This window comes from Chlorocebus sabaeus, chromosome 1, assembly GCF_047675955.1.
Source record: "Chlorocebus sabaeus isolate Y175 chromosome 1, mChlSab1.0.hap1, whole genome shotgun sequence".
In the NCBI taxonomy this organism is placed as follows: Eukaryota; Metazoa; Chordata; class Mammalia; order Primates; family Cercopithecidae; genus Chlorocebus; species Chlorocebus sabaeus.
The window spans coordinates 31,323,306-31,350,997 of record NC_132904.1 but is presented as its reverse complement, the minus strand read 5'-3'; the positions used below and the strand labels follow the sequence as shown (position 1 = coordinate 31,350,997).

The 27,692-nt window shown below is 42.2% G+C and overlaps 1 protein-coding gene across 3 annotated transcripts in view; it reads left to right on the top strand.

Annotated features, from left to right (window-relative positions):
• KIAA1549L (KIAA1549 like) overlaps positions 1 to 27,692 on the top strand; it is a 289,089-nt gene that overhangs the window by 143,515 nt on the left and 117,882 nt on the right. For 2 of the 3 annotated variants that reach the window (XM_008002531.3, XM_073017434.1), the window contains exons 2-3: positions 22,250 to 24,811; positions 25,224 to 25,835. In XM_008002531.3, coding sequence (XP_008000722.3) covers positions 22,250 to 24,811; positions 25,224 to 25,835 — 3,174 coding nt within the window. The remainder of the gene's footprint in view (positions 1 to 22,249; positions 24,812 to 25,223; positions 25,836 to 27,692) is intronic. The other variant, XM_073017450.1, reaches the window with a different exon arrangement.

Genomic DNA, 27,692 nt, shown 5'->3' with positions numbered 1-27,692 from the left:
GTGAAGATAATAGCATGAACAGTTACTTCAGGGTAGGAGATAGAATTGTTTGTTATCCATCTTGACTACTACACATAGGTAGTAGTCTACATTTTTAACTTCAAGAAGCTGTGCATATATAATGATACTGAAGAGGAGGGGTGGAAAACCACAAGCTATATAAAATTCTGACCTCAGAACAACTGTTCTTTCTTTAGAAGAGGATACATCAGAGAGGGAGAGTGGTTTCCATCATTTAAAAAGTCTTCATTTAGGCAGTTTGTCCTTGGCCATTCAGACAAGCCCCTCACAACCTTTAGTGCCAGAATGTTCTGTGGAGGCTGCCAGTCTGGTGACCTCCTCACATTTCCTCTCTGCCTCCCCCACCCCAGCGGTAAGAGGTACGAAATATCCTTCTCTATGATACTTACCTATCAAAGGAAATATCAGGCCACCATTTTTTTAAACCACTTTATTGAGGAATGATTGACATACAGAAAGTTGTAGATGTTGAATGTGTATAACTTGATGTGTTTGGAAATAAGTGTACCATGAAACTGTCAAACCATCATCTCTATCCATGTCCTGAACTTATCCACCATCTCCCAAAGTTTCTTCTCTCTTGCTTTTTTATCCTTTTGTGGTAAGAGCGCATAATATAAGATCTACCCTCTTAGCAAATTTTTAAGCATACAATACAGTATTGTGAGTCACGGGTCCTATGCTGTATGGTGGATCTCCAGATCTTATTTATTTTTTATAACTGAAATATTGTGTACCCTTTGACCAACACTTCCCCATTTCTCTCCCCCAACAGCCCCTAGTAACCACTGTTCTATTCTCTGTTTCTGTGAGTTTGGCTATTTTAGATTGCACATATCAGTGAGCTACTGCAGTATTGGTCTTTCTCTGTCTGGCTTATTTCACTTAACATAATATCTTCTTCTTAAAAAAAAAAAAGGTAGATCATTGATTTTCAGACTTGGAGAGCTCATGGACCAGTAAAACGAAAAATTTTGGAAGCTCAGTTTAGATTTACTAACTTCTAATTTTGTCAAGTAAGGGCATTAACACAACAGTAGCTACACATGCTGTCATTATTGTTTAGAAAACAAAGGAAATATTGACACTAAAATGGAGGATTGTCCATTAGACCCAGAAAGGCAATTGGTGGATACACACACACACACACACACTCTCACACACTTTCTCTCTCTCTCTCTCTCTCTCTCTCTCGTAATTGTTTTTCTTGTTTTTTCTTGGTTGGGTGAAAACTTTGCATCAAGGATTGAAGTTTGAGCTGGCATTCAGAAACCTTGAATTGAGTGTTTTGTTTTTAAAAAGTAACATCTCAACCTGGTGCAGTGGCTTATACCTGTATCTCAGCATTTTGGGAGGTGGAGGCAGAAGGATTGCTTGAGGCCTGGAGTTCTAGACCAGCCTGGGCAACAGAGGAAGACCTATTTCTACAGAAAAACAACAAAATTCACTGGGCATGGTGGCACATGCCCATAGTCCTAGCTACTCAGGAGGCTGAGGTGGGAGGATTGCTTGTAAAAGCCCATGGCTTCCAGGCTGCAGTGAACTATGATCGCGCCACTGCATGCCAGCCCGGGAAACACAGCAAGACCGCATCTCTTAAAAAACAAAGCATCTCTAAAAGGTAACCTCTTCATGTTTTTAAAAGAATACTAAACACCTTGGGGTAGGGACCTCATCTTACATGCTGCTCTATAGTGAGGCAGGATACAGTTGTGGTTGAGAATGTAGACTCTGGGGCCAGAGTGCCTGAGTTAAAATCACAGCCCCACCGCTTGCTTACCAACTGTATGACTTTGGGTAAGGTTTTTAACTTTTCTGTACTTGCATCTGCATCTGTAAAATGAGAATAAGAATTCGTCCCTTCCTGATAGCCTTGTTGTGAGGCTTAAATGTGTTCACATTTGTAAACACTTAGAAAAATGCCGGGCTGTAGGAAATGTTCAGGAAGTTTCGTGTCTGGCACGTGGCAGGTACTCAGCAGGCTCACTGAGTGAGTGTGGAAAGGATAAGGTTCATGTATACAGTAAATACTTTGACTGCGGGCTCTTGCCTTTCTGGTATGTGGCAGGCAGACATACATGGCACCTCCTCCCAGACTCCAGCCGATGATATATGTCTCTCTTAGGCCTCTCTCAGACAAGAAAGGTCTCTGGACTGGCTAAGCCACATGACGAAAGTACCAGCGTTCTGGTTCTTTCTCTCTTTCTCTGTGGGCACCCCTAGTCCTGATCGGACATCTTGATACTCTGTGGCTAGTCACAGATTGGAGAATGGAAGGATAAAGGAAAATCCATTGCCAATACTGAAAAATCCTGTCTAACGATATAGTTATTACTAGGTAAGCTGAGGCATTAGGAGATAGAAATGGAACTTTCGTTGATGGAGCAAATTTCAATTTAATGTAGATAGACCTTATTCTTTTATGTCAAATGAGAGACAATGTAGCCTCAGTTTGTGAAACATCTGAATTATAGAATTTTTAAAATAAATGCTATTTTGATATGACCATATATGTAAACACTGAAGGCAAGTAAACTATAAATGAAAATTATTTGCTATAAACATATTGTTATCTTTTTGAGTTTGGGTGTTCTAAAGGGCCTGAAAATTATTACTTAAATATTTTCTTTTTTAAAATCTTAGAGGCAATCAGTTTAATCATTATTCATTCCTAATAAAGTTGGGCTGTAATTTGTTTTTATAAGAATCTGAATTAACAAATCTTGAAATAGTGATATATTAATGGCGTTAGACTTCTGCAGTAAAACTTTCACCTAATCATTCATCAATGAATATGGAATTAAGAATTAATAATAGTATTAGTTATTAATATTGGGAACATATTCTGCTTCTATGGTCCCAAAATAGATACCTGCAGGTTTTTGGTGTCAAATTGTAAGAAAAACATCAGTACCCATGAAGCATCACCCAGCCTTTTTCAGTAGACCACTTTTCTTGTGTGTTTCCAGTCAGGGGAGAAAATGATCAAGTATTGATATTAACATCTTACCGAAATTAACTTAGTGCCCCAAGAAGGCATTAGAACCAGTCAGTATAATAATAATTCATGCCTGTAATCCCAGCACTTTGGGAGGGTGAGGCAGGAGGATCACTTGAGGCCAGGAATTTGAGACCAGCCTGGGTAACAGAGAGAGACCTTGTCTCTAAAAAAACCCTTTTTTAAAAAAATTAACTGGGCCTGGTGGTGTCCGTCTGTAGTCCTAGCTACTTGGGAGACTGAGGCAGGAGGATCCCTTGATCCTTGGAGTTCAAGGCTGCAATGAACTATGATTGTGCCACTATACTCCAGCCTGGGTGACAGAGTGAGACTCTCTCTCAAAAAAAAAAAAAAAAAAAAAAAAAAAAAAAAAAAAAGGATGGTCTTTACATACATTTGTTACAGCATTTTACATTTTTCTTGGTGCATGTCCTTATGTTGTGCATTAGTATATGGGTTCATGAATAAGCCTGGTAAAATATAACCTGAAATACGACAAAAGTAGAATAATTTGTCAGCCATGGAATGACAAAAAATGTGTTTTCTGATTTTACAATGGATTATGTCTACCCATCAGTTCTTTGATTTTCGTCTCAGTGTCTGAAATTGCTAGGACAATGACTTTAACTCTGGAATTCCCCTAAAGTGTTCTTCAGAGTTGCAGTTCCTTGGGATATTAACAGGTATCTCACAAAAAAGAAGAAAGAGTCTGCAGTCAACTTATTTGGGGATTTTCTAAGTTTAATAAAACTTTTGTTTACCACAAGACTTTTCAAAGTCCTTACTGTACTTGTATGCCCTGTGACTCTCCCATAAGAGATTCTCTAAACTGCTTTGAATAGAGAACCCCTTTCCCCCTTCAAATCTATTTATTGGAACAGATATCCTGACATGACTATCTTTGCTTATTCTCAATTTTAGAGAATATCAGGTTATCTGGATGCCCCTAATATACTAGAAGGATTATTTTCTTTTCAATATAACAAAATTCTCTGTGAGATGCAAAATGAATGAGACGTTTTCTGCCTATCATGTACCAGTGTAGATGGTACAAGGCTGGGATTACACATTATTACCTTTGGGAAAACATTGAGTCCTGAGTTTGGCATAGGATCGTACTACTGGATCCTTAAATGCAGTGAAAAGTGTTACATTCTTTTGGGTGTATGTGCTTATGTTGACTGTTGTGGACTTGATAAAGTTACTATGTATTAATTGACAATTTATGTGTTATTAAACAATATATGTACACACATCATTTTTATATAATTGCACAAATGTGATCACAGGTTTCTGTTTTTTATGGCGGTCTTCCTCATTCCTCCTCCTACATTTTTGCTTGGCTGCATTATATTTATGTACATATTTTGATCATTGTTTTATTTATTTAGTAAATCTTGATTGGATTTTGGTACTTACTCAGAGCTGTTTTCATAAAATAAATTGGGGACATTTCTGTGTATTTCAAAGGCCTGAATTAGTTTAATAACATTGGAATTACCTATTTTTAAAAAAAATTAGATAGAATTCAGCTGAATATATCTGATCCTCCTACCTTTTTCTATGGTAAGTGGCTCCTTTTTCCTATGTTAATCTGTCTGTTTAGGTTTTTCATTCCTGGATTAATTTTGATTATCAACATTATTCATTTCCTCTAGGGTTTCAAACTTTTTGCCAGAGTCGCAGATGGAATTCGCTCATAATTATTTTATTTTCTTCTTTATCTGTAGTTGCCTCCTTTCTCATTCCTAACGTCTTACACTTCTGTTCACTCTTTTTTTTTTCTTAAACAGGCCTATGAAAGATTTACCTATTTTACTCTTAATTTTTCTTCCAAAAGACCCAAAGAGGTCTTTTGAACTTATTTATCCTTGCTGCTACTATTCTTTGTGTTATAATGCATTAGGTCCAGCTTTTATTTTTATTAGTTCATTTTTTGAGGGGAGAGGAACTTATTTTCTGTTTCTAATTTTTATATATGAATAAGGAGTTTCTTTTAAAAAGTCTCTTTTGAAATTAAAACATTTCAGGCTATAAATTTTCCTCTAGGTATAGCTTTTACTGTTCCAACTGAGTGTTGAGAGTTGTTAAAAATTCTTTGAATTAAAAAATATGTATAAAGTGTATACATAAATGCTGTATATATTTATGTATCTGCATGTGTTTGTCTCTACTTTTTCCTCTCAGCATCTCAGTTAGAGTTAGATTTGTGATCAATCTTAATGGGAAAGTGCTTATTTTGTGACCATGATGAATAAGTCATTTTCAAAACCACATGCTTGCAGAAATAAGCAGACTGGAGACTTTAGGGGAAACATCTAATGCAGAAGCACAGTCAGTCTTACTAATGCCACTAAAGCCAGATGGATTGCCTAGGTACTCATTGGAGAATTACAGTTAGAGAAAAGGGATTTATTGTAAGAAATATGAACAACTTCCAGAGAAGGCAGAAAACGTTGACAGATTTGTATAGGGGTAAAGAGGAAAATGGCAGATAGGAGACAGGACTAACATGCAGCTCCCACGTGGATGGACAGAACAGAGTGTGGAGACTCACACTGTGAACTTCAGCTCCAAGAACCACCGCAGGAACATACCAGGAAAACCGAAAGAATTCATAGAGCCTTTGAAAGAAGTGACTTGGCGCTGCAGACTCCGCAAGACAGCCCCAAAACTGTGAGTTCCCACAGTGTGAGGCGGGGGAAGTTGGTCCCTGACACACGTCCCCACTGGAGAATCTGAAAATACAGATCATGGGAGAAGGATTTAACCTTACCTAGAATTGAAACAGATTTAAGGAGCTGAAAGAAATATAAATATAGAAATATAAAAATAGAAGCAGCAGCAGGAAGAACCCTATAGGCACTCCTAGTCCCTAGTTTGAACCCAGGGAAATCATTCCTGGCCTTATCTCACAGGTGTCAGGGAAGGCAGCCAGCAGAATTAGGGAGGGGCCACAGGGTGAAGGAAGCTTCTAGCTGAGCTTTGTAATTTGACCTGAGCATAAATTTTCATGAGTAGAATCTGGTGAGGGGTGGGCTGTGGGAATGAATGGGAAGTGCATATATGAGTGCAGAAGTCACAGCCAAAGCTGCAGGCAGGCAGGGAGAGGTGAAGCCTGAGAGCCCTGCTTGCTTTCTCAGTGGGGAGGCTTGTTGTCTGGGGCAAGATTTCAGCTCTGCTCACCAGCTGCCTGGATGTATACTTGGTGCTGTTGGTGAGGCATGGCAGGAATGAGACTGGCTTTTCTGGCTATGTGGGAGCTGGGTGAGGCCTGTCACTGCCGGCTTCCCCCTCTTCCCTGGCAACTTGTATGACACAGCAGAGGCAGCCATAATTCTCTGGGAACATAGCTCTGTTGGCCTGAGAACCACTCGCACGCCCCTTACCCCCACATTCCCCACAGTTGCTGCAGCAAGCCCTGCCTAAATAGAGTCTGAGTTCAGACCCGCCTACCCCAGCCCCACCTGAGGGTTTTTCTTTACCCACCCTGGTAGCCGAAGACAAAAGACATAAACTCTTGGGAGCCCTATGGCCCCACCTATTGCCTGAGAAACTCAAGTAAATACTTATCTTGGCCAACACAGGGCAAGCTTATATCCCGCTTCTACTGCAGCTTATGCTGTCTTGAAAAGTGCCACCTCCTGTCTGGAGGCCAACCAACTCAAGCCATTGCAGCAACTCAGAACAACCCTGCTCCAAAGAAGGAGAAAACAACAGCTAATTCTACCGCCTGCAACATCCTGGGTAGCCAGAAGTCCTGAGTCTGTCCATGTGACAATTTCACTGCTAGCATAACCAGTATTTGAGGAAAACAGCACACTAAATGAAACTACAACCAAGGACTCTCACAGAGTCCATTTCACTCACCTGCCACCTTCACCAGAGCAGGTACTGGTATCCATAGCTGGGAGACCTGAAGATGGATCATATCACAGGACTCTTTGCAGACATTCCCCAGCACCAGCCTGGAGTCTGGTAGCCCTGCTGGGTGGCTAGACCCAGAAGGGCAATAACAATACTGCAGTCTGTCTCTCAGGAAGCTCCATCCCTAGAGAAACGGGGAGAGCACTACATCAAGGAATCACCCCATGGGACCAGAGCCCTTGAGTTCCAGATTTTTCCACTGAAACTGTCTATCCAAATAAGAAGGAACTAGAAAAGTAATTCTGGTAATATGACAAACAAGGTTCTATAACGCCCTAAAAGACCACATTAGCTCTCCAGCAGTGGATCCAAACCAATCAGAAATCTCTGAATTGCCACATAAAGAAGTCAGAAAGCTACTCAAGGAGGTACCAGAGAAAAGTGAAAACCAACTTAAAGAAATTTAAAAAATAATAGAGGATATGGATGAAAAAGTCTCCAGAGAAATAGATATTATAAAGAAAAGACAATCATAACTTCTGGAAATGAAAGACATACAGAAATGCAAAATACACTGGAAAGTTTCAACAACAGAATCAAGCAAGTAGAAGAAAGAACTTCAGAGCATAAAGACAAGGCTTTTGAATTAACCTAATCCAACAAAGACAAAGAAAATGGAATTGAAAAAATGAACAAAGCCTCCAAGAAATTTGGGATTATATACAAATGACCCAAACATAAGAATAATTGGTGTTCCCAAGGAAGAAGAGAAATGTAAAAGTTTGGAAAACTTATTTGAGAGAATAATTGAGGAAAATGGAGCAGAATAGAGAACCCAGAAATAAAGCCAAATACATATAGCCAATTGATCTTCAACAAAACAAACAAAAACATAAAGTGGGGAAAGGACACCTTATTCAACAAATGGTGCTGGGATAATTGGCTAGCCACATGTAGAGGAGTGAAACTGGATCCTCATATCTCACCTATACAAAAATCAACTCAAGATGGATCAAAGACTTAAATCTAAGACCTGAAATCATAAAAACTATAAAAGATAACATTGGGAAAACTCTTCTAGACATTGACTTAGGCAAAGAGTTTATGACAAGAACCCCAAAGCAAATGCAACAAAAACAAAGACAAATAGATAGGACCTAATTAAACTAAAAAGCTGCTGCACAGCAAAATAAATAATCAGAGTAAACACAACCCACAGAGTGGGAGAAAATATTCACAAACTTTGCATCTGACGAAGGACTAATATCTAGAATCTACAAGGAATTCAAACAAATCAGCAACAAAATGAAACAATTCCATCAAAAAGTGGGTTAAGGACATGAATAGACAATTCTCAAAAGAAGATGGTACAAGAAAAGAAGATGGTACATATTACAAATGGTAATATGGTTTGGCTGTGTCCCCACCCAAATCTCATCTTGAATTGTAGCTCCCATAATTCCTGTGTGTCATGGGAGGGACCTGAGAAGTAATTGAATCATGGGGGCGGGTCTTTCCCATGCTGTTCTCATGATAGTGAATAAGTCTCATGAAATCTGATGTTTTTTTAAAGGAGAGTTACCCTACACAAGCTCTCTTGCCTGCTGCCATGTAAGATGTAACTTTGCTCCTCATTCACCTCCACCCATGATTGTGAAACCTCCCCAGCCATGTGGAACTGTGAGTCAATTAAACCTTTTTCCTTTATAAATTACCCACTCTCAGGTATGTCTTTATTAGCAGCATGAGAACAGACTAATACAAATGGCCAACAAACATATGAAAAAATGTTCAAGATCACTAGTTATCAGAGAAAGCCAATCAAAACTACAATGCAATACCACCTTACTCCCGCAAGAATGGCCATAGTTAAAAAATCAAAACATAAAGATGTTGGTGTGAATGTGGTGAAAAGGGAATACTTCTACACTGTTGTTGGGAATGTAAACTAGTACAACCACTATAGAAAACAGTATGGAGATTCCTTAAAGAACTAAAAGTAAAACTGCCATTTGATCTGCAGTCCCGCTACTGGGTATCTACCCAGAGGAAAAGAAGTCATTATATGAAAAAGACATTTGCACATGCATGTTTATAGCAGCACAATTCGCAACTGCCAAATATGGAACCAGCCTAAATGCCCATCAACCAATGAGTGGATAAAGAAAATGATACATATAGATATATATCACAGAATACCACTCAACCATAAAAAGGAATGAAATAATGGCATTTGCAGCAACCTGGATGGAGCTGGAGACCATTATTCTAAGTGAAGTCACTTGGGAATGAAAAACCAAACAGTGTACGTTCTCACCTATAAGCAGAAGCTAAGCTATGAGAATGCAAAGGCAGAAGAATGATATAATGGACTGTGGGGACTCTGGGGGAAAGGTGCGAGGGTGGTGAAGGATAAAAGACTACATGTTGGATACAGTGTATAGTGTTTGGTTGATGGGTGCACCAAAATCTCAGAAATCACCACTAAAGAACTTTTCCATGCAACCAAACAGCACCTGTTCCCCCAAAATTATTGAAATTTTTAAAAAAAATTTAAGAAACCAAAACTATTAAAAAGAAAAGAAAAGAAAAAGTTGACTACAAAAGTGGGAGTATAAGAATTTATTGGCTAGGCATGGTGACTTATGCCTGTAATCCCAGCACTTTGGGAGGCCTAGACAGGCAGACCGCTTGAGCCCAGGAATTTGAGACCAACCTGGGCAACAAAGCAAATCCCCATCTCTACAAAGAATACAAAAATGAGACGAGTGTGGCGGTATGTCCCTGTAGTCCAGCTACTCGGGAGGCTGAGGTAGGAGCATCTCCTGAGCCCAGGAGGCTGAGGCTGCAGTGAGCCATGGGCATGCCACTGCACTCCAGCCTGGATGACAGAATGGGATCCTGTCTCCCAAAAAAAAAAAAAAAAAAAAAAAGTATTATCATGGTTTAGGCAAGAGATGCAACTCAGAAACCTCTTAGATTTTGCTCTTCTGGATGGCAATCATGGTAACAAATGTTTATTGACTCCTGACCATATACCAAGATATGTTCCAAATACTCTTAAAGGATGAATGCCTTTAAGCCTCAAAACAGTCTTGTGAGATACATATTATTATCCTCTTCTTAGAAAGGAGCAAACAGACACAGAGAGGTCATGTAACTTGCCTGAGTTTTCACAGCTGGAACAAGGTAGTTGGATCAGGAACCCAGATGCTGTGTCTCCAGATCCCACATACCAAACTGTGACACTTGACCCCTTCATGGTGAGGATCACAGCTTGTAAATCTTTTTGCGATGGGGTGATTTCCAGAGGAAGCATCCCATAAATATTTGTGGAATAAATAACTAAATGATTGAGCAAACAAGGGAGGTAACTGGCTATCACACTAAGCAGAAAGGGGAAAGTAATAGAGTTAAAAATAAAGAGTTGTGGGAACGATGACATGTTAATTAAGGAACTCTCACTTAGAAGAGGTTTACATTTAGGCCTTTACAAAATGGTGTGAAGCCCTAGTAAGATGTTTTGTCTTTTTGCCCCATTCTCTAAGCCTCTTTTACTGCTTTTCTTTTAAAGGTATGGTATTTTCTGTATCCCCAAAGTCTTTCTTGCCTAATGGATTTAAATGGACTCGACTCTCCTTTGGGCCATTAGCATAAAATAGTGAAAATTAATATGAAACTTTGGAAAGATTTGCAAGTACGACTGTCCCGGTTTTAAAGGTTAGTGATTGGTGGTTAATTGTGTTTTCTGTGGTTGACTTTAAACTTATTAACGACCCTGTCAGAAAGATGCTGGGAGAAGAAGGGGGAAGAACCCCCCTAAGTCCCATTGGTTTACTTTTCTTGACACAGATAATATATTTCCAAACAAGTGACCTTCTGTGTGTGTGATGCTCTGGCCCAAAAGAGGTCACTGTGACCTCCCTACCTGCTGTGTAGGGATTGTGATGACGAAATTAGGAGACACTGAAATTCTAAAAATTTATAATCAACCTGTGTTGTAACAGTCAGGGATTGTTAAACAAATTATAATGCCACATCTTAGTGGAGATAATATTGCAGCCTTATCCAGTATGGAAAAATGATTTTGCTGTGTTAAAGGAGAAAAGGCAGTGCAGAGTTGGAAATGCTTTGTGATCACAGGTCTCTCCAGCAAGCAAACCAAAGCTTTTCCAAGAACATCATCTGGAAATAAAATTTACCATGGTATGAGTTATGGTTTTCTTGATGTGGTGGGATATGCACGTGGTCAGGGCTGAGGGAGGAATGGGATTCTTCTTTTCTTTCTACTTTTCCATCTTTTCTAAATTTTCTGTAATGATCATGTAAACCCAGGTTAGAAAGAAATGAAAGTGAAATTCTATTACTTTTAAAATGGGGAGGCGGAGAAGCCAGGTGCAGTGGCTCACGCTCACGCCTGTAATCCCAGCACTTTGGGAGACCAAGGCAAGTGGATCATTTGAGGTCAGGAGTTTGAGAACAGCCTGAGCAATATGGTTGAAACCCTGTCTCTACTAAAAGTACAAATAATTTAGCCAGGTGTGGTAGCTGGTGCCCTTAATCCCAGTTACTTGGGAGGCCGAGGCAGGGGAATTGCTTGAACCTGGGAGGTAGAGGTTGCTGTGAGCCAAGATTGCGCCACTGCATTCCAGCCTGCGTGACAGAGTGAGACTCTGTCTCAAAAAAAAAAAAAGGGGGGGTGGGAGGGAGAGGTATCAACTTTACTTTTAAACCTGATTCCACAAAAGATTAGCAACAAACTTTTTAAAAAAAGAAATAGCTGTGAAAGAACTTTGAAAGATAAAATGCTTCTATCAGTGCAGTCAACAGAATCTTCTATTTGCTGGCATCAGTTCAAGGAATGGCAATTTGATTCTATTAACTGGTGCACTTCGTTTTAAAAAGCCCCAAGAGGAATCATGTTAGGCAAGAAGGTCCCAGGCGCCAAACTTAAGCACTTAGGGCCGTGGAGGGGTTTGGAGCGTAAGTGGGTTGGGTGTGGGTGGATGCGTCAGCACAGCTGTGGCTCTTAGTCCATCTCTTTCAACCTTCTGGGAATGGAAGCCTTGACAGGTCTTGGTGATTTAGAGCCGTGCTCAGTAATGTTTGCAGAGACAGCCCTGGAGAGAGACATCATCAAACTCTGAAGAATGAGGCAGTTCTGTGGGCCCCAGTCTTCTCAGACCACTCTGGTAGAGTGGATCCTGCCCCAGATCTGGAGATGGAGGAAGACTGACTGCTTCCCACGTGGTGCGGAGAGCCTCAGCTCTGGAGTCCCAGGGCTGAGTCACACTAGGCTGCAGAATACCTCTTGGTATGACCTTGACCAAGTCAGCCCTTGACCTCTCTGAGCTCTGGTTTCCTCGTTGGTAAAATGGAGATATAATCTTCATCCTGTATCTCACAGGTACTGTGGAAGAACAAGGTGAGGTGATGGATTTGAAAATATCCTGCCATCTATGAGGCATGCACAGATGTTTGAGATTCTGACAATCCATGATTTGCAGGGATTTCTGAGTTCTGACTAGAACCCTGGCCCTCTGAGCAAAACTTCGATGGCATTCATGCCTAGCCTGGACTGAACAAATAATGATGATAATAATAATAGTAACAGTAGTAGCACTCTTTGACCACTATGTGCTCTATAAGCACTATTCTGAGGACTTTATGTGTATCAGCTCATTTTAACCCCTAAAACCATTCATGAGGTAAGTACTGTAATTATTCCCATTTTACAGATAAGGAAACTGACGCACAGAGATGTTAAGTAACTTGTCCAAGGTTATTCAGTTAGCAAATGGAGCAGTGGGATTTGAATCCAGCCAGTCTGATTCTAGGACCTGATCAAAAGCTGCAGATATTTTTCTCTGACATATAAGGGAGAGGAGTTTGGCATCTCCATTAATGTGTCTTGATTGATTTCCTTCATTTATTTTGTTAAAGAGCTACTAGTCATCTAGTTTGTTTTTCTTTAAGTGCTGCCCTTAAGGAAACCTGCCAGTGGGCAGTGAATGGGACAAAGTGGATTGTCTTGTGACTGTCGTGGGAAATGCAGCCATGCTTATACCGACACCTTGGGAAGATTTTCTTCTCCCTCAGTGTTTCAAAGAAAGGGACACTGCTGATTGAGAAAGAACTACCACTGTGGATGGGTTACAAGAGTAGTTTTGAGCAAAGCAGGAAGCAATCCAGGGCAGCATTGAACCTGAAGGGAGAACACTCCTTAAGTAGCAGACTCTGGTGTCTGTGATAAAAGCATCATGACCAGGGGACTGATATAGCCCTAGGCCTGACAGGGGAAAGGTTCAGACAGGAGGTAACAGCAGAAGGGGAGCCTGATCAGTACATATGCACTTCCTTGAGGTTAAAGTTCTGTTTGCTACGTGGCGGGAATAATTAGAGTGTAGCAGCATCACAGCCTGGGTCTGAGTCTTGTGTGTAAGAACTGAGAATGATAAACTAGCAGCGCTAAGAGCCTTGGGAAGACAGAGGCCTGAGCAATCTGTTATTATGCATCTTGGTGTAACCATGTGGTGTCTGAGATGTGGGGAGTCTCAGGAGGCAGTTCACACTGTTTTTTGACATTAGTCAATGACAGGTTCTGTGTGTCCAAACCTGGCTAAGCACTTTCTTAATTCCTTTTATGTTTCACAATGATAATAAACTGCTCTCTGATGTGTTTAGTTCAAGGCTAAGTTTAACATTCATGGGATTCTATGCAAATTTGCAAAGCACAGAAAAACATTTGATACTTACCCTGCGTGTGCATACATGCACGTGCTCCCAATTTGTGGAAGTTATTAAGCCTGATAATCTTACAGAAATGACTTGTCACTTTCCTGAAGCTCTGAGAATCATGGTTTTATTTCAGCTTGTCTGGCTCAGACAAGTTTAGTGAAAATGCATGTGTATAAATTGTGTATTGAATAGGGTTTTGTATGACTACCCATTCTTGTTTCCTTGAGATGGGAGGGATGACTCATTTTAACTTTTTATTATTTTGAGAGTCTTTATCTTGCTTGCTTTCACTCTGGTTTCCAACATAAATCCATCTCTGTTTCCTATCTTTCCTCACCCAGCACCTCCTTAAATTTCTTACCATTTAAGCTACTTTCCAGCAAAATTCTTTAGACTACTAATTCACCTTGTGGGAAACACTGTCAGTCCAAACACAAGGGGATTGTTGGCTTGTCCCTGGATGGGCAATCATTGTAAACATTCAGAAGAGGCAGCCAATCTGGTGCTTGTGCAGCACACCATCACTGTCCGTCTCCCTCTCATGTGTGTAGGACTTATCTTTGCTTTCCACAATTTTTTTTTTTTTTTTTTTTTTTTTTTTTTTTTTTTTTGAGATGGAGTCTTGCTCTCTGGAGTGCAATGGCGTGATCTTGGCTTGCTGCAACTTCTGCCTCCCAGGTTCAATTTATTCTCCTGTCTCAGCCTCCTGAGTAGCTGGGATCATAGGTGCCCACCACCACACTCAGCTAATTTTTTTTTTTTTGTATTTTTGTATTTTTAGTAGAGATGGGGTTTCAATATGTTGATCAGGCTGGTCTTGAACTCCTAACCTCAAGTGATCCACACCCCTTGGCCTCCCAAAGTGCTGGGATTACAGGCGTGAGCCACTGCGCCTGGCTGCTTTCCACAATTTTTTTGAAGACTGTTACCATATTTGTGAGCAAACAGTAATTCATGTCATTTATCTAAGTAGAAGAAAGTCATGGTTTTTTGGGGGTAAGGAGAGACACTGGGGAGTCAGTGGAAGTTTATTGAGAAAAACTAAAATTCAGTAATTTGACAGAATGGCTTGGTATTTTTTTTTCTTGAAAAATGGAGTTAAAAAATAAGAGTACAGGCCGGGTGTAGTGGCTCACACGTATAATCCCAGCACTTTGGGAGGCCAAGGCGGGGGATCATGAGGTCAGGAGATCAAGACCACGGTGAAACCCTGTCTCTACTAAAAATACAAAAAATTAGCCAGGCACAGTGGCGGGCACCTGTAGTCCCAGCTACTCAGGAGGCTGAGGCAGGAGAATGGCATGAACCTGGGAGGCAGAGCTTGCAGTGAGCTGAGATGGCGCCACTGCACTCTAGCCTGGGCAACAGAGCGAGACTCCATCTCAAAAAATAAAAAAATAAGAGTGCAACCTGTTTCATAGCAACATTTCAACGTTTTTGCTGGTGTGGTTTTGTTTCTACTGTTGCAAAGCTCTGTCTTCTCTTTAAATAACTTCCTCCAAGTCTCAGGTGCTATGTTAGAATCTTTATTTCATGACTCATTCTCTGTGATGTACCAAACAAACTTACTGACTTGTGCTTCTTTTTGACTGTCTTGATGGCAACTTCTCACCATTCTTCATGCTACTCTTCAGTCATGATACCTTGTGCTCTCCCTCTTCCTACTCTCCTGCTTTGCCATACAACATTCCAAAGCTCCCTACTTCCTACCTGTATTAGTTTTCTATTGCTATGTAACAAATCCCCACAAACTTTGTGGCTTAAAACAATATATATTTATTATCTCACAATTTCCATGAGTTGAGAGGTTGGACACTGCTTATCTGCACAGGATCTCACAGGGCTGCATTCATGGCATTGGCTGGGCTGTGTTCTCATCTGCAGGCTTGGCTGGGGAAGAATCCACTTCCAAGCTCACTCAGGTTGTTGGCATAATTCATTTCTTTGTGGCTGCCAGACTGAGGGCTTTGACTTATTTCTGGCTATCAGCTCGAAGAGACTGTTCATGGTTCCTAGAGACCCCAGTAGTTTCTGGGGGCCACCCACAGTTCTCACCAGCTGGGCTTTCCCATTGTGGCCTCTTACTTCATCGAGGCACCAAGAAGAAGTCTGCTTGCAGTATGGGTTATTATATATGATCATATAATCACAAGAGTGACATCCATCACCTATTCTGTTGTTAGAAGAAAGTCACAGGTTGGCAGGGCATGGTGGCTCATGCCAGTAATCTAAACACTTTGGGAGGCCATGGCGGGAAGATCACTTGAGCCCAGGAGTTTAAGATCAGCTTACATGGCATGGTGAAACCCTGTCTCTACAAAAAATACAAAAATTAGCTGGGCTTGGTGGTGCATGCCTGTCTTCCCAGCTATTAGCGAAGCTGAGCTGAGAGGATCCCTTGAGCCCAAAGGTTGAGACTGCAGTAAGCCATGATCACACCACTGCACTCTAGCCTGGGTGGCAGAGTGAGACCCTGCCCCCCATCTCCCACCCAAAAAAAAAGAGAAAAAAGAAAGTCATAGGTTCTGCTCATACTCAAGGAGAGGGGATCACAAAAGGCATGATCACCCGGAGACGGAGATCATGGGGTCACATTGGAGTCTGCCTGACACACCACCTAGATCAGATTTTTACTTCACTGCCTTCCTAAAGTATGTTTTAAGTTCTCTGTAATTTGGTTTTACTCTATTTCTCCTAATTTATTTTCTCCTTCTCCCTAACAAACATCAGCTATCTCTCATTTCCTCCTCAAAATTTGTCTTTCTGTCTTATGGCCTTCCATAATGCAACTTTAATTAATACAGATATGTTTTACCTAATTAGCATAGACATAATTCTAAAATCTTGTGTATAAAGCAGAATTATTTTTCATTGAAGTGAAGGGTTCTTAACTAATTTTTGGCTTCTGAATCCTTTTGAGAATCTGATTAAAGCTATAGAGACTCATTTCCCAGAAGTGAGGGACACAACCACACATATACTGTTTCAGTTATTATTACAGTACAACAGACCACCCCTGGCTCGGTGCTATAAAACAACAAGATTTTATTTTGCCCATGGTTTTGGGAATTCAGACAGGGCATAGTGCAGATGGCTTTTCCCTGCCTTGTGATGTCTGGGCCTCAGTTGGGACGATTCAGACAGCTGGAGTGATTCAAATGGTTAGGGGAAGAATAGTCTGGAGGTTTCCTCATTCATCTGTCTGTTGTCTGGGCTGGCATGCCAGGCAGGCTTGGCTCAGCTGGGACTGTGGATTGGAGTGGTCAGGCATAGCCTCTCCACATGGTGTGGGCTGCTCACAGAGTGGGTGCTGGGTTCCAGGAGAGACAGAGAGAGGGAACATCCCAAGAGCGAGCATTCCAGGAGACCAAGCTAAAGTGACCTGGCCTTTGATGATGTTGCTTTGGAAGTCATGTGGCATTATTGGTCAAACAGACTCAAGCCCACTCAGATTCAAGGAGAGGGGACATAGACACACCCTCTCAATGGGAGGCATAAAGGAGAAAAAACTCAAAACATTGCACGTGTAGACACAAACATATTTAAAGCAATAGTAGAATCTGGAACTCTGAGAATTGAAAGGGACCATAAAGGAGGATCTGTTTCCATCTCCCATGCAGGGCTCAACTCCTCTTTACAACATTCCTGTCATCTTGAGCCTGGACAACTGCAGGTGTTTTCTAAGCACTCTGCCATCTGCTGTTTTTGTCCCTTCCTGTCTGTTATTCACAGCCAGGATGGTTTTTCCAAAACATAAATTTGCTCCTGTGCATCACCTGCTCACACCCTCCCCATCAAACTAAAACCCACAGTGCTACAGAAGGAGGTGATGGCCACTGGAGCAATGGTCTGGCTGTCGCCTCCCTCTGCAGCCTTAATCTCATTTCTTGCCCACCTGCTGTTCCTGATCTAGCTGTGGTTACCTTCTGCCAGTTCCTTGTACTTGTGATGGCTCTTTCTGCCGCAGGGCCTTTGCATATGCTTGTTCCTTTATGTGGAATGTTTTTCCCTACCCTCTTTGCTTGGTTAACTTTTATTCATTCTTTGGATCTGGATAGTCACTTCCTCAGGGATGTGCTTTCTGACCTCCCTGATCAGATCATAGGACTATGGATCTTTCATCTGTAACATTTATCATTTTTACATTTGAAAAATGCTGGAGTCCATATCTCCCATAGAATTCTGAGTTCCATGATGTTGGAGACCATGTATGTTTTTCCGTAAGACATTGCTTAACCGAGTGTCCAGCATACAACAGGCATTTGCAGATGGAAGGTACAAAAGGAGGGAGGGAAGAAAGGAAGGAAGGAAAGGTGAGGTGAGTGAACTTAAAATATACGCCTTTGGAAATTTCTAATGGTGGAGAACTCACTGACTTTAAGCCAGCTCAATTTGTTTTCAGTGGTTTTAATAATTAAGGAAATGTTTCTGTTATTATTAAGTTCTAATCTCTGTCTTTATATCTTCTTCCCACTGTCCCTAGTTCTGTCCCTGGAGCACTAAATAACACATCCAGTTTCTTTTTCACATGTTTTAGGGAGATTGTGTTTTCTTGAATCAGTCTTTTCAAAGACTTTACTGATCTAATTAATACCTGCTATTACAGTGAAGAGTAAACTGACACCCCAGGGTCAATGACAGGCACAAACATGTCTTTGAAGGCCTTAGTTTTATCTTGGATCGGTCATTTGAATTTTGCATTCTACTCAAGAAAGTATATTTATCTTTATATATGAGTATGTTTCCCCTAAATCTTTAAATAAAATTGATACGAATGATACATGTATTAGTCCATTTTCACGCTGCTATAAAGACATACCCGAGACTTGAGTAATTTATAAAGGAGGGAGGTTTAATTGACTCACAGATCAGCATGGCTGGGAGGCCTCAGGAAACTTACAATCATGGTGGAAGGTGAAGGGGAAGCAAGGCACCTTCTTCACAAGGTGGCAGGAAGGTGAAGTGCTGAGTGAAGGGGGAAGAACCCCTTATAAAACCAGATCTTGTGAGAACTCACTCACTATCATGAGAACAGTGTGGAGGAAACCACCCCAATGATTCAATGACCTCGACCTGGTCTTTCCCTTGACATGTGGGGATTATAAGGATTACAATTCCAGATGAGATTTGGGTGGAGACACAAAGCCTAGCCATATCAAGATGCTTTTTCAGTCATGAAGTTTTGAGTACCACCAGGGATCTCCTCACTCCAGTGTGCAAATGGGGACTCTCCCTTTATAAACTTTTTCCTTTTTATAATGTAAAACACCTCCAAAAGCATCATGTACTAGCACGTTATCAGTTTCTTAATGTTTTCTTAAGATGTGACAGAATTCACCCCAGCTGACTAGGTACGCGCTGAGTAGGGCAGAGAACAGTAAACCTGATCCCCTTGAAAATTAACTAAGTTTTAAAATTCAACCTATAATGGTGGTTATCTCCGGGGAGAAGAAAGAGGGAACCCAGAGAGATACCAGGGAGAGGGCTCTGAAAATATTGACCCTGTCGTTAAGCTAAGAGGCACATGAGTGTTCATTTCATATAGATACTATTTTCTAAGTATAGATACTTACATATAGATATTATTTTACATGCAGATATTATTTTCTAGGTATGAACTATTCTTCTAGTTAAAGAGTGAAAAAAATTAATGTAACCTAAGGATTTGTCATTTCCTTGCTGGCCTATATTTCTCTTCTAGTTCATCAGGAACTCTAGTCAACTCTGCCTACAGATAGCATAGGCTATTCTTAAAGGGAAGTGCCCCCATCCTGTTCCTGTCTAGGTAATTTTTGGACTAAGGGCAAACCTTTATATTTAATTCTTATATATGTCTTCCTTTAGTAATAATTTCAGTCAGTTGATATATCTTTGAAACATGTTTTTCTGAAATTCTTCAGATCAGTTCTTCTGAATTTGGTATCATTTGGTAATTCAGTGAGCATGCTTTCTCCCTTGGATTTGTGTGTATCATTGAGCTTTTCTTTAAGTTAGTAAATTCTGAGGTTAAATGTTTTTGAGAAATATCCCAAACATATTCCAGCAGTCAAATAGGTTTGAGAAATACTGGCTAAACAAAGTTTAATTAAATCATCCAACATCCTATTTATTAATTTTTTACTACATACCTCTTATGTTTTCTTGACTATGAGACTTTTCTGAGCCTTTATTTACATGAGGATGAGAATATACCCACATAAATTCCAAATCCACTCTGATGTCAGTTTCTGAATAGGTTAGGGTAAGTTAGGTTGTGTTTGAATGACAACCCCCAAATTGCAGTGACATAAAATAGCAGAGGCTAACTTCTTGCTCGTGCTGCCTGTATATCTTTGGTCAGCAAAGTCCATAGGAGATGCAGGCTGGTGAACCAGCAAACACTTTGAACATTTCTAGTTTCTTCTTTCTCCTCCTTCTTTGTCTTCTCCTTCTGTTTTTCAGTAGAAACTTACTGAAATATGTTGCTAGGTTTTGTTTTGCTATGGAGAAAGAAAGTTCCGGAGAGTCTTCCTCCAGCACTTAAATGTTCTAGCCCAGAAGTGACACTTGTCATTTCTGCTTACAAACTCATTGGCCAGAACTAGTTACATGGCCCCCATCAACCACAGAAGTATCCAAGATGTTCAGTCCTCCCAATGGGCTTAGAAGTGGGAGAGCCAGAAAGATATGGTCAGCATCATTAATGACTTTCACATGTGAATCTTGTATACAGCGCTTCTCAAGATTATTCATAGAAACTTATTCATGAGGCATTTGGAATACTGTGCTTCATAGGAGCTACTTTGGGAAATACTAGTTTCTAGTCTGGAAAACAACAAGGTCCAGTAGAAGCAAATCCACTAGAGACTGTCTTTCTTCACTTCAGCATGGAGTTTTCCATCAGTCTCTCTTGGCCATGGTCCTTCAGTCAGTTACAGATCCCTTGGTATTAGCCCCCATTCCTCCATCCTGTTCGCAGAATTTTTTTTTTTTTTAATTTTTTTTTGTGAAAGAGTTTGCAAAACTTCCTGCTGAAAGCAAAAGCTGCTCAGCCTGTAGCATCCTTTTTCTGAGTTACAAGGCTATGTAATTGAAACAAGATGAATTTGTTTTGATTCTTAAATCCATGAGTTGGAGAATCCATTTAAATGAAGGTACAAAAGAAGAAATCCTACACAGATTTCACCTGACATCCACATAAAAGTGGATTCTAAAGTTTAACTGAAAAATACAAAAATGCAAAAATACCTTATACAGACGTTATATTTACCCATGTAAGTAACCAGATAAGACTGTATGCAAAGTGTGAAGTTGAGGCTATCTAGGAGATAAGCAACATGAACAGGGAGGATTGAGGCATGAAAGCCGTATCCACCTTCTGTGTAAAATTGCAAGTGTCTGAGGGGGAGTACCACCTGCATGTGGTAACACAGAAACACAATTTCCATTGCAAACCATGAACCAGTTCCTAAGGAGGGCATGCATTTTAATGAAATACTATGCGTATTTTGGTGTCTTGGAACTATATATGCATTTTGCCACTTACTTCTATTTGAGATGGGCCAGTGGAGGCCAGAGGGAGCTTTGGCTCTGCAGAAAGCACCCTAATGATCCTGATCTGGTGATCAGGAGACAGTCAGGCTGAGCTGGGCATCTGATTATGGCCTGCCTAGGAGAAGGAGTTGGTTTCTCCTATAAAATCAAGTCAACAGCCTGATGTAGTATTGGCTTATACCCTGATGAGTTCTTAAAATGATGTAAGGCCAATTTCTTGGTATCTGTAAATCCCAAGAATGGGGAATTTTAAAAACAAGAAAAGGAAGAATGAGAAAGGAATTTTTCAGCATATTGCCTAATTCAGAGTGAACTTCCAGCTTTCCAAGAGTTGTTTCCTCACCTCCTTTTTAGCGGAGGTCACCAGCTTATGCCCTGCCTCCTTGTCTGTCTGCCTGTGGGGCCACACATGAGTGTCGACAGTTCTGCCCTCTGCAGGTGCTTTTGTGACACCAGGCCCTGTGAGAAGTGTCTCCTTCCTGGTTTTTTCTTCTGAAATAGCCTAATCTGAAAGGCAATCTCCTTTGCTGTTTGACATGACGTGAATGATAGCACCTGGAAACCTTTTAAATCCAGGAAGATAAATATGTTTCATTGGAGCCATCTTTCCAAACGCAGACAACCTCAAATATTTCATATGAGATGCCTCAGGATCCTCAAAAAAGATTCATGCTTGAATACACAGTTCTACTTTTAGTTTTGTGCATTTTGGGTTCCTGGATGAGGTTATTTTGGTGTCATTGACCATGGCAGTTGACCACATTCAGCTTTGAGTTTCTAGGTTGCAAGTTTCACAGTCCATGCCTTTTGGGTGGTACTAAAAAAAATTTTTTTTAATACACGAGTATTTTCCACATCTTTCCTTAAACATCACTTCATCAGAAACTGCTTCCCACCAACCCTGCCCTGTAGGTTCGCTGCAACATTTTCCTACTTGATATTATGTAATTTGTTGTTTGACTCTGTTTCCTGAGCCTTCTGTGATGGGTCCAGGCGGAGCCTGTCTTGCACACACCTTTGTCTCCAGCACCTGACCACAGCAGGCACTTCATGAACATCCAACCCCTGACAGCCTGATATTTTGTTTCACAGGAACAGACAATCTACAGATAAATGTCACCCGGACTCCAGAGTCATTTCCTCCTGGGAAATTGTTACCAGTTTCACCAACATGGCCTTTCACAGAAGTCAAGTCTTCCTCAGCAGCAGACAGAAGCAAGACCGTGCTGGGACAGTCCTCTGACAACACAAGCTTGCCACAGTCAGCCCGAACCCCTGCGTCCAAGACACACCACAGAACTAGGGCTCACGTGGACTTCTCTTCTTCCCTTTACCAAGGAAGCGGACATAGCTCCTCCCTCGAACCTTCCAAGGATTCTACCGAGTCCCTGGTCCAACCGGGGCCTAAAGGGGGACAAGAAGCAGCCGATGTGTCAGGTTTGCCTCTCACCAGCATGCTCCCCTTGTTGTCCACAGTCCCGTCAGGGACGTCCTTCAGTGCTGTCCCCCCATCCCAGCCAGTATGGGCATTGGCTCCCTCCATTTCAAAGCATCCCCCAAGGTCAGACATTCCCCCACTCCTCCCTCCACTTCCATCCTCTTCATTGGCTCCTGACTCACCTCATTCCATCATCTCTGAACCAGCAGAGCAACCCCCCAAAGTGCCGTTAGTTCCCCAAACTCCTCCGGCCGACCCCTCTTCAGGTCAGAACATAGCTAATCCCCTAATCCCATTTTCTGATGAAATGGACCACACTCTATCCCAAAATGTTCAGGATCTCATAGGCATCCCTCATCTAGGTGTTTCTGGATCCTCAACAAAGTGGCATTCCAAGCTGTCCCCAACAGAGGGTCCCCATTCAGCAGGCTCATCCACACCTGGGTTTTTGAGCCCCATGGCAGAACTGTCCCATCCGTCTCCCCATCCCCCAGCACTTGGAAGTCTTCCTCAGCTTCCAAATGGAAGCCCCTCGTGGTCAATGTTGGAAGTGGCTTCAGATCCTGCATCCACCCAGCAGACCAAAGCTGGGATGGCTGGAAGAGTGCACAGTGGGGTGTCTTTGCCAACTTTTAAGAATACAGAAACAGCGACCCATGAGGCTGAGCCTCCACTTTTCCAGACTGCAGAATCAGGGGCCGTAGAAATGAACAGCAGAAAGCTAGCCCCTGACACTGCAAACGACTCTGCTAACCCGCTGCATTTGTCAGCAGCTCCAGAGAATTCCAGAGGGCCCACCCTTTCGGCAGAACACACCTCTTCTTCTTTGGTGCCTTCTCCTCTGCATGTCACTGCACTGGGTCGAGAGCAAGCCATCCTTTCTGAGGCGGTTCCCACATCACCATCAACTGGGACAATCGACTTTCCCTCCGTACTTACTTTCCTCCAGCCCACAGAGAATCGTGCCTCCCCATCTCCCATGCTAGAAATGCCTACTCTTCCAGCAGAGGGCAGTCATGGGTCCCCTCCTGCAACTAGAGACTTGCTCCTCTCAGGCAAAGTTCCTAATCTTCTTTCCACATCTTGGACATTTCCCCGGTGGAAAAAAGACAGTGTGACAGCCATTTTAAGGAAAAATGAGGAGGCAAATGGGACGATTCCTCTCCAGGCCTTTCCAAGGAAAGAGGTTTTGAGTCTTCACACTGTAAATGGATTTGTCTCTGATTTCAGCACCCATCACGTCTCATCTCCCGTCGTTACAGCACCAAGGACAAATCCCCTTCCTTCCGGATCACCTCTACCTTCCATACTCTCCATACAAGCCACCCAGACTGTTTTCCCATCTCTTGGCTTTTCCAACACCAAGCCAGAGGCTTCTGCAGCTGCTGTGGACCATTCTGGGTTGCCAGCTTCAGCTTCCAAACAGGTGAGAGCATCGCCCTCCTCCATGGATGTATATGATTCCTCAACAATAGGAGACATGAAAAAACCAGCAACCACAGATGTTTTCTGGAGTTCTCTTTCAGCGGAAACTGGATCCCTTTCCACAGAATCAATAATATCTGGCTTACAGCAGCAAACAAATTATGATTTAAATGGACACACAATTAGCACCACAAGTTGGGAAACTCATTTAGCTCCAACGGCTCCAACGGCTCCTCCCAGTGGTTTAACTTCAGCTGCCAATGCCATAAAATCTCAGGATTTCAAAGACACTGCAGGGCATTCAGTGACTGCAGAAGGGTTTAGCATTCAGGATCTAGTCCTCAGTACAAGCACTGAGCAGCCTGTGCAACAGTCAGACATGACCGTGGTTGGAAGCCATGTAGACCTCTGGCCCACAAGCAATAACAACCATTCCATAGACTTCCAAACAGCTGAAGTTGCGTATTACTCACCCACAACTCAACATTCTGTGTCTCAACTACAGTTGCCCGACCAGCCAGCACATCCTCTTTTGCTAACCTCGTCAAGACCAACTTCTACAGGTAGCTTGCAGGAAATGCTTTCAGATGGAACAGATACAGGTTCTGAAATTTCCAGTGACCTCAATTCATCACCTGAGAGAAATGCTTCCACACCATTCCAGAACATCTTGAGCTATCACTCTGCTGCTGAATCTTCTATTTCGACCAGTGTCTTTCCCAGGACCTCCTCCAGAGTGCTGCGGGCCTCTCAGCACCCCAAGAAATGGACAGGTGCAGCCACTAATGCAGGTAGTTTGTTTCCCAGTACCCCCAAAACAGGCATGACTGCTTTTGTGGTCAAAGCATCTTCAAGCTCAACGCAGATACCAGCCGTGCTCTGAAGGAGCTCGTACCCCCTATCAGGAGTGAGTTAGCAGCCCCAAGTAGTCACCTCATTGGTCCTGTGCCCACCTGAGCTTTCGAAACTATTCACAATGTAAGCATTCTTGCTGTCAGCCATAGCTGTGCTGTAAGCGGCATTCTTGTTATGGTTAATCAACTTAATGAGCCTAGAGTTGTTTTGGCTAAGTTCTGTCCACTGCAAGCCCAGATTACAGAGACTTCACCCTAGCAAATCCATAAGTTACATCCATGCATCATCAGAACAAGTGACACGTGCATTCCTAGCCAATGACAAACTTTGTTTTTTCTCTCTTTACAGTGGACACAGTGTCATCTAAGGTAGAGCCAACAGCAGCAGCTGCCGTCACATTGTTTCTGAGGAGATCAAGTCCACCTGCGTTGTCTGCAGCCCTGGCGGCTAAGGGCACCAGCAGCAGCCCTTTGGCTGTGGCCTCAGGACCAGCTAAGAGCAGTTCAGTGACTACTCTGGCTAAAAATGGCACAAACAAGGCTGCGTCTGGCCCAAAGAAGACACCAGGGGCAGTCCATACAGCCTTCCCGTTCACACCAACCTACATGTATGCAAGAACAGGACATACCACAAGCACACATACAGCCATGCAAGGAAACATGGGCACTGCCTCTGGCCTGTTGTCTACAACTTACCTCCCCAGGAAACCACAAGCCATGCACACTGGCCTCCCAAACCCCACCAACCCGGAGATGCCCAGAGCATCCACGCCACGCCCACTGACAGTCACCGCCGCGCTGACATCCATTACAGCCTCAGTGAAGGCCACCCGGTTGCCACCATTGCGAGCAGAAAACACGGATGCTGCCCTTCCTGCCGCATCGGCTGCAGTGGTCACTTCTGGCAAAATGGCATCCAACCTGGAGTGTCAGATGTCCAGTAAGCTCCTGGTGAAGACAGGTATGAGACCATTGTTCTGATCTGAAAGCAGCAAGCCTGGCCTCAGAGATGTAACAATCATGTTTGTTTTAGATCTGTGGTCCTCAACCAGGGGAGATTTTTCACCCTCCCCCAGGGACATTTGGCTATGTCTGGAGACATTTTTGGTTGTTATACTTGGTGGCTGGAGGTACTACTAAAATCTAGTGGGATAGAGACTGGGGATACTGCTCAACATCTTAAAATGCACAGAACAGCCCCAACCACAAAAATTAATCCAGCCTAAAACATCCATAGGGCCAAAGTTGCGAAAGCATGAGATTTAGCAAGTGTTAGAGGAGAGAGAGCCTGATGCGGCATGGGTCTGGTCCTAGGATCAGTCCTGATATCAGAAGCCCCCGGAAACCACAGTTCTGCCAGTGGGTCTAAGAATGCAAAGGTACTGTTTTGCATCAGTGATGTCTTACATGAATGAATGATGTGGTTCGTAAAATATAACATCTTGGGAAGTGCTACAGAGTTCAGAAAGGCTTTTTGTCTTGCATTTTTTCAATTAGCTGATAGCAAAAGTACAACTTCTGCACACTATGTGGGAGCCCAGGATTTCTTTTGATGTTAGAAAGAAGACTTTCTTGAAAAAGTGGGATGGGCAGCACCAGAATTGTGAGCAAGGATGGGATGCTATCTTTCAAGCCCCCACTCCCCAGCTGTAGCAAAGCAGGCCTAGAATGCATGGAGAGCTTTTCATAGTGTGGCAATGTTTGCTGGAAAAAACATTAGACAAATTATTTGAAAGAGCACGCCAGTGTTGAATGCTCACATCCTGCCTTCTTCCTCACCCCACAAAGAATTACGTGAAATTATATCTTGAGACATATCCTATTCTAAAATGGGAAATTGTGAAATTAGGCATAGCAAAAAGTACAGTATCTCTTTCTGTTTCTCAAGAAATTATACCATCTGGGTTTCCACTGTCTGTCCCCGCTCCATTCCACTCTCCTCTGGGTGGCAGGCAGCCCTGGCCGCTCAGAGGCAGAAGTTGGAAACATTGTCTTCTCTCTCTTCTTCCCAGCCCCCGACCAACCCAGCTACATCTAATCAATCACCAGTTCCTTTCACTTCTCCCTCCTGGATACCCCTTCTCTCCATCCTCATTCACACTGCCACTTCCCTAGTTCACACTGTCATCATCACTCACCTAAATTTCTGCAACAACAGCCACATTTATCTCTCTGCCTTCAGAGTCCCCCCTCTTCAATCTGTTCTCCAGTCTGCAGTCGAGAACCTTCTAAAATGCATTCCTTTGCTTAAAACTCATTTCTCATTGCCCTTAGGACCAAGCTTAAACATATATTTACAGTCGTCCCCTCTTATCTGCAGGGGATCTATTCCAAGACCCCCAGTGGATGCCTGAAACTGCAAGTAGTACCAATCCCTATATCAACTGTGAATTTTTCTATTCATACATACCTATGATAAAGCTTAATTTATAAGTTAAGTGCAGTAAAGGTCAACAACAACTAGTAATAAAACAGAACAAGTATAACAATAGACTGTAATAAGAGTGATGTGAATGTGGTCTTTTTCTCCCTTTCTTTGACTCTCTCAAAATACTATACTCACCTGTTTTCAGACTGTGGTTGACTCCAGTACATAAAACCATGGAAAGCAACACTGTAGCTAAGAGGGAACCACTGTCCACTGAAATATTTTGCTTCTTTCCCCTGCGCCTTTGCGCTTGGTACTCCCTCTGCTCTTCCCCCTTGTCAAATTTTACTCTTGTGATCCTTCAGAACTTAGCTGAAGCATCAGTTCTGATGGAAGTTTTCCCTGATCCCCACCCCTTTACCAAATTCAGGGCTGGGTGCTCCTAGGAGC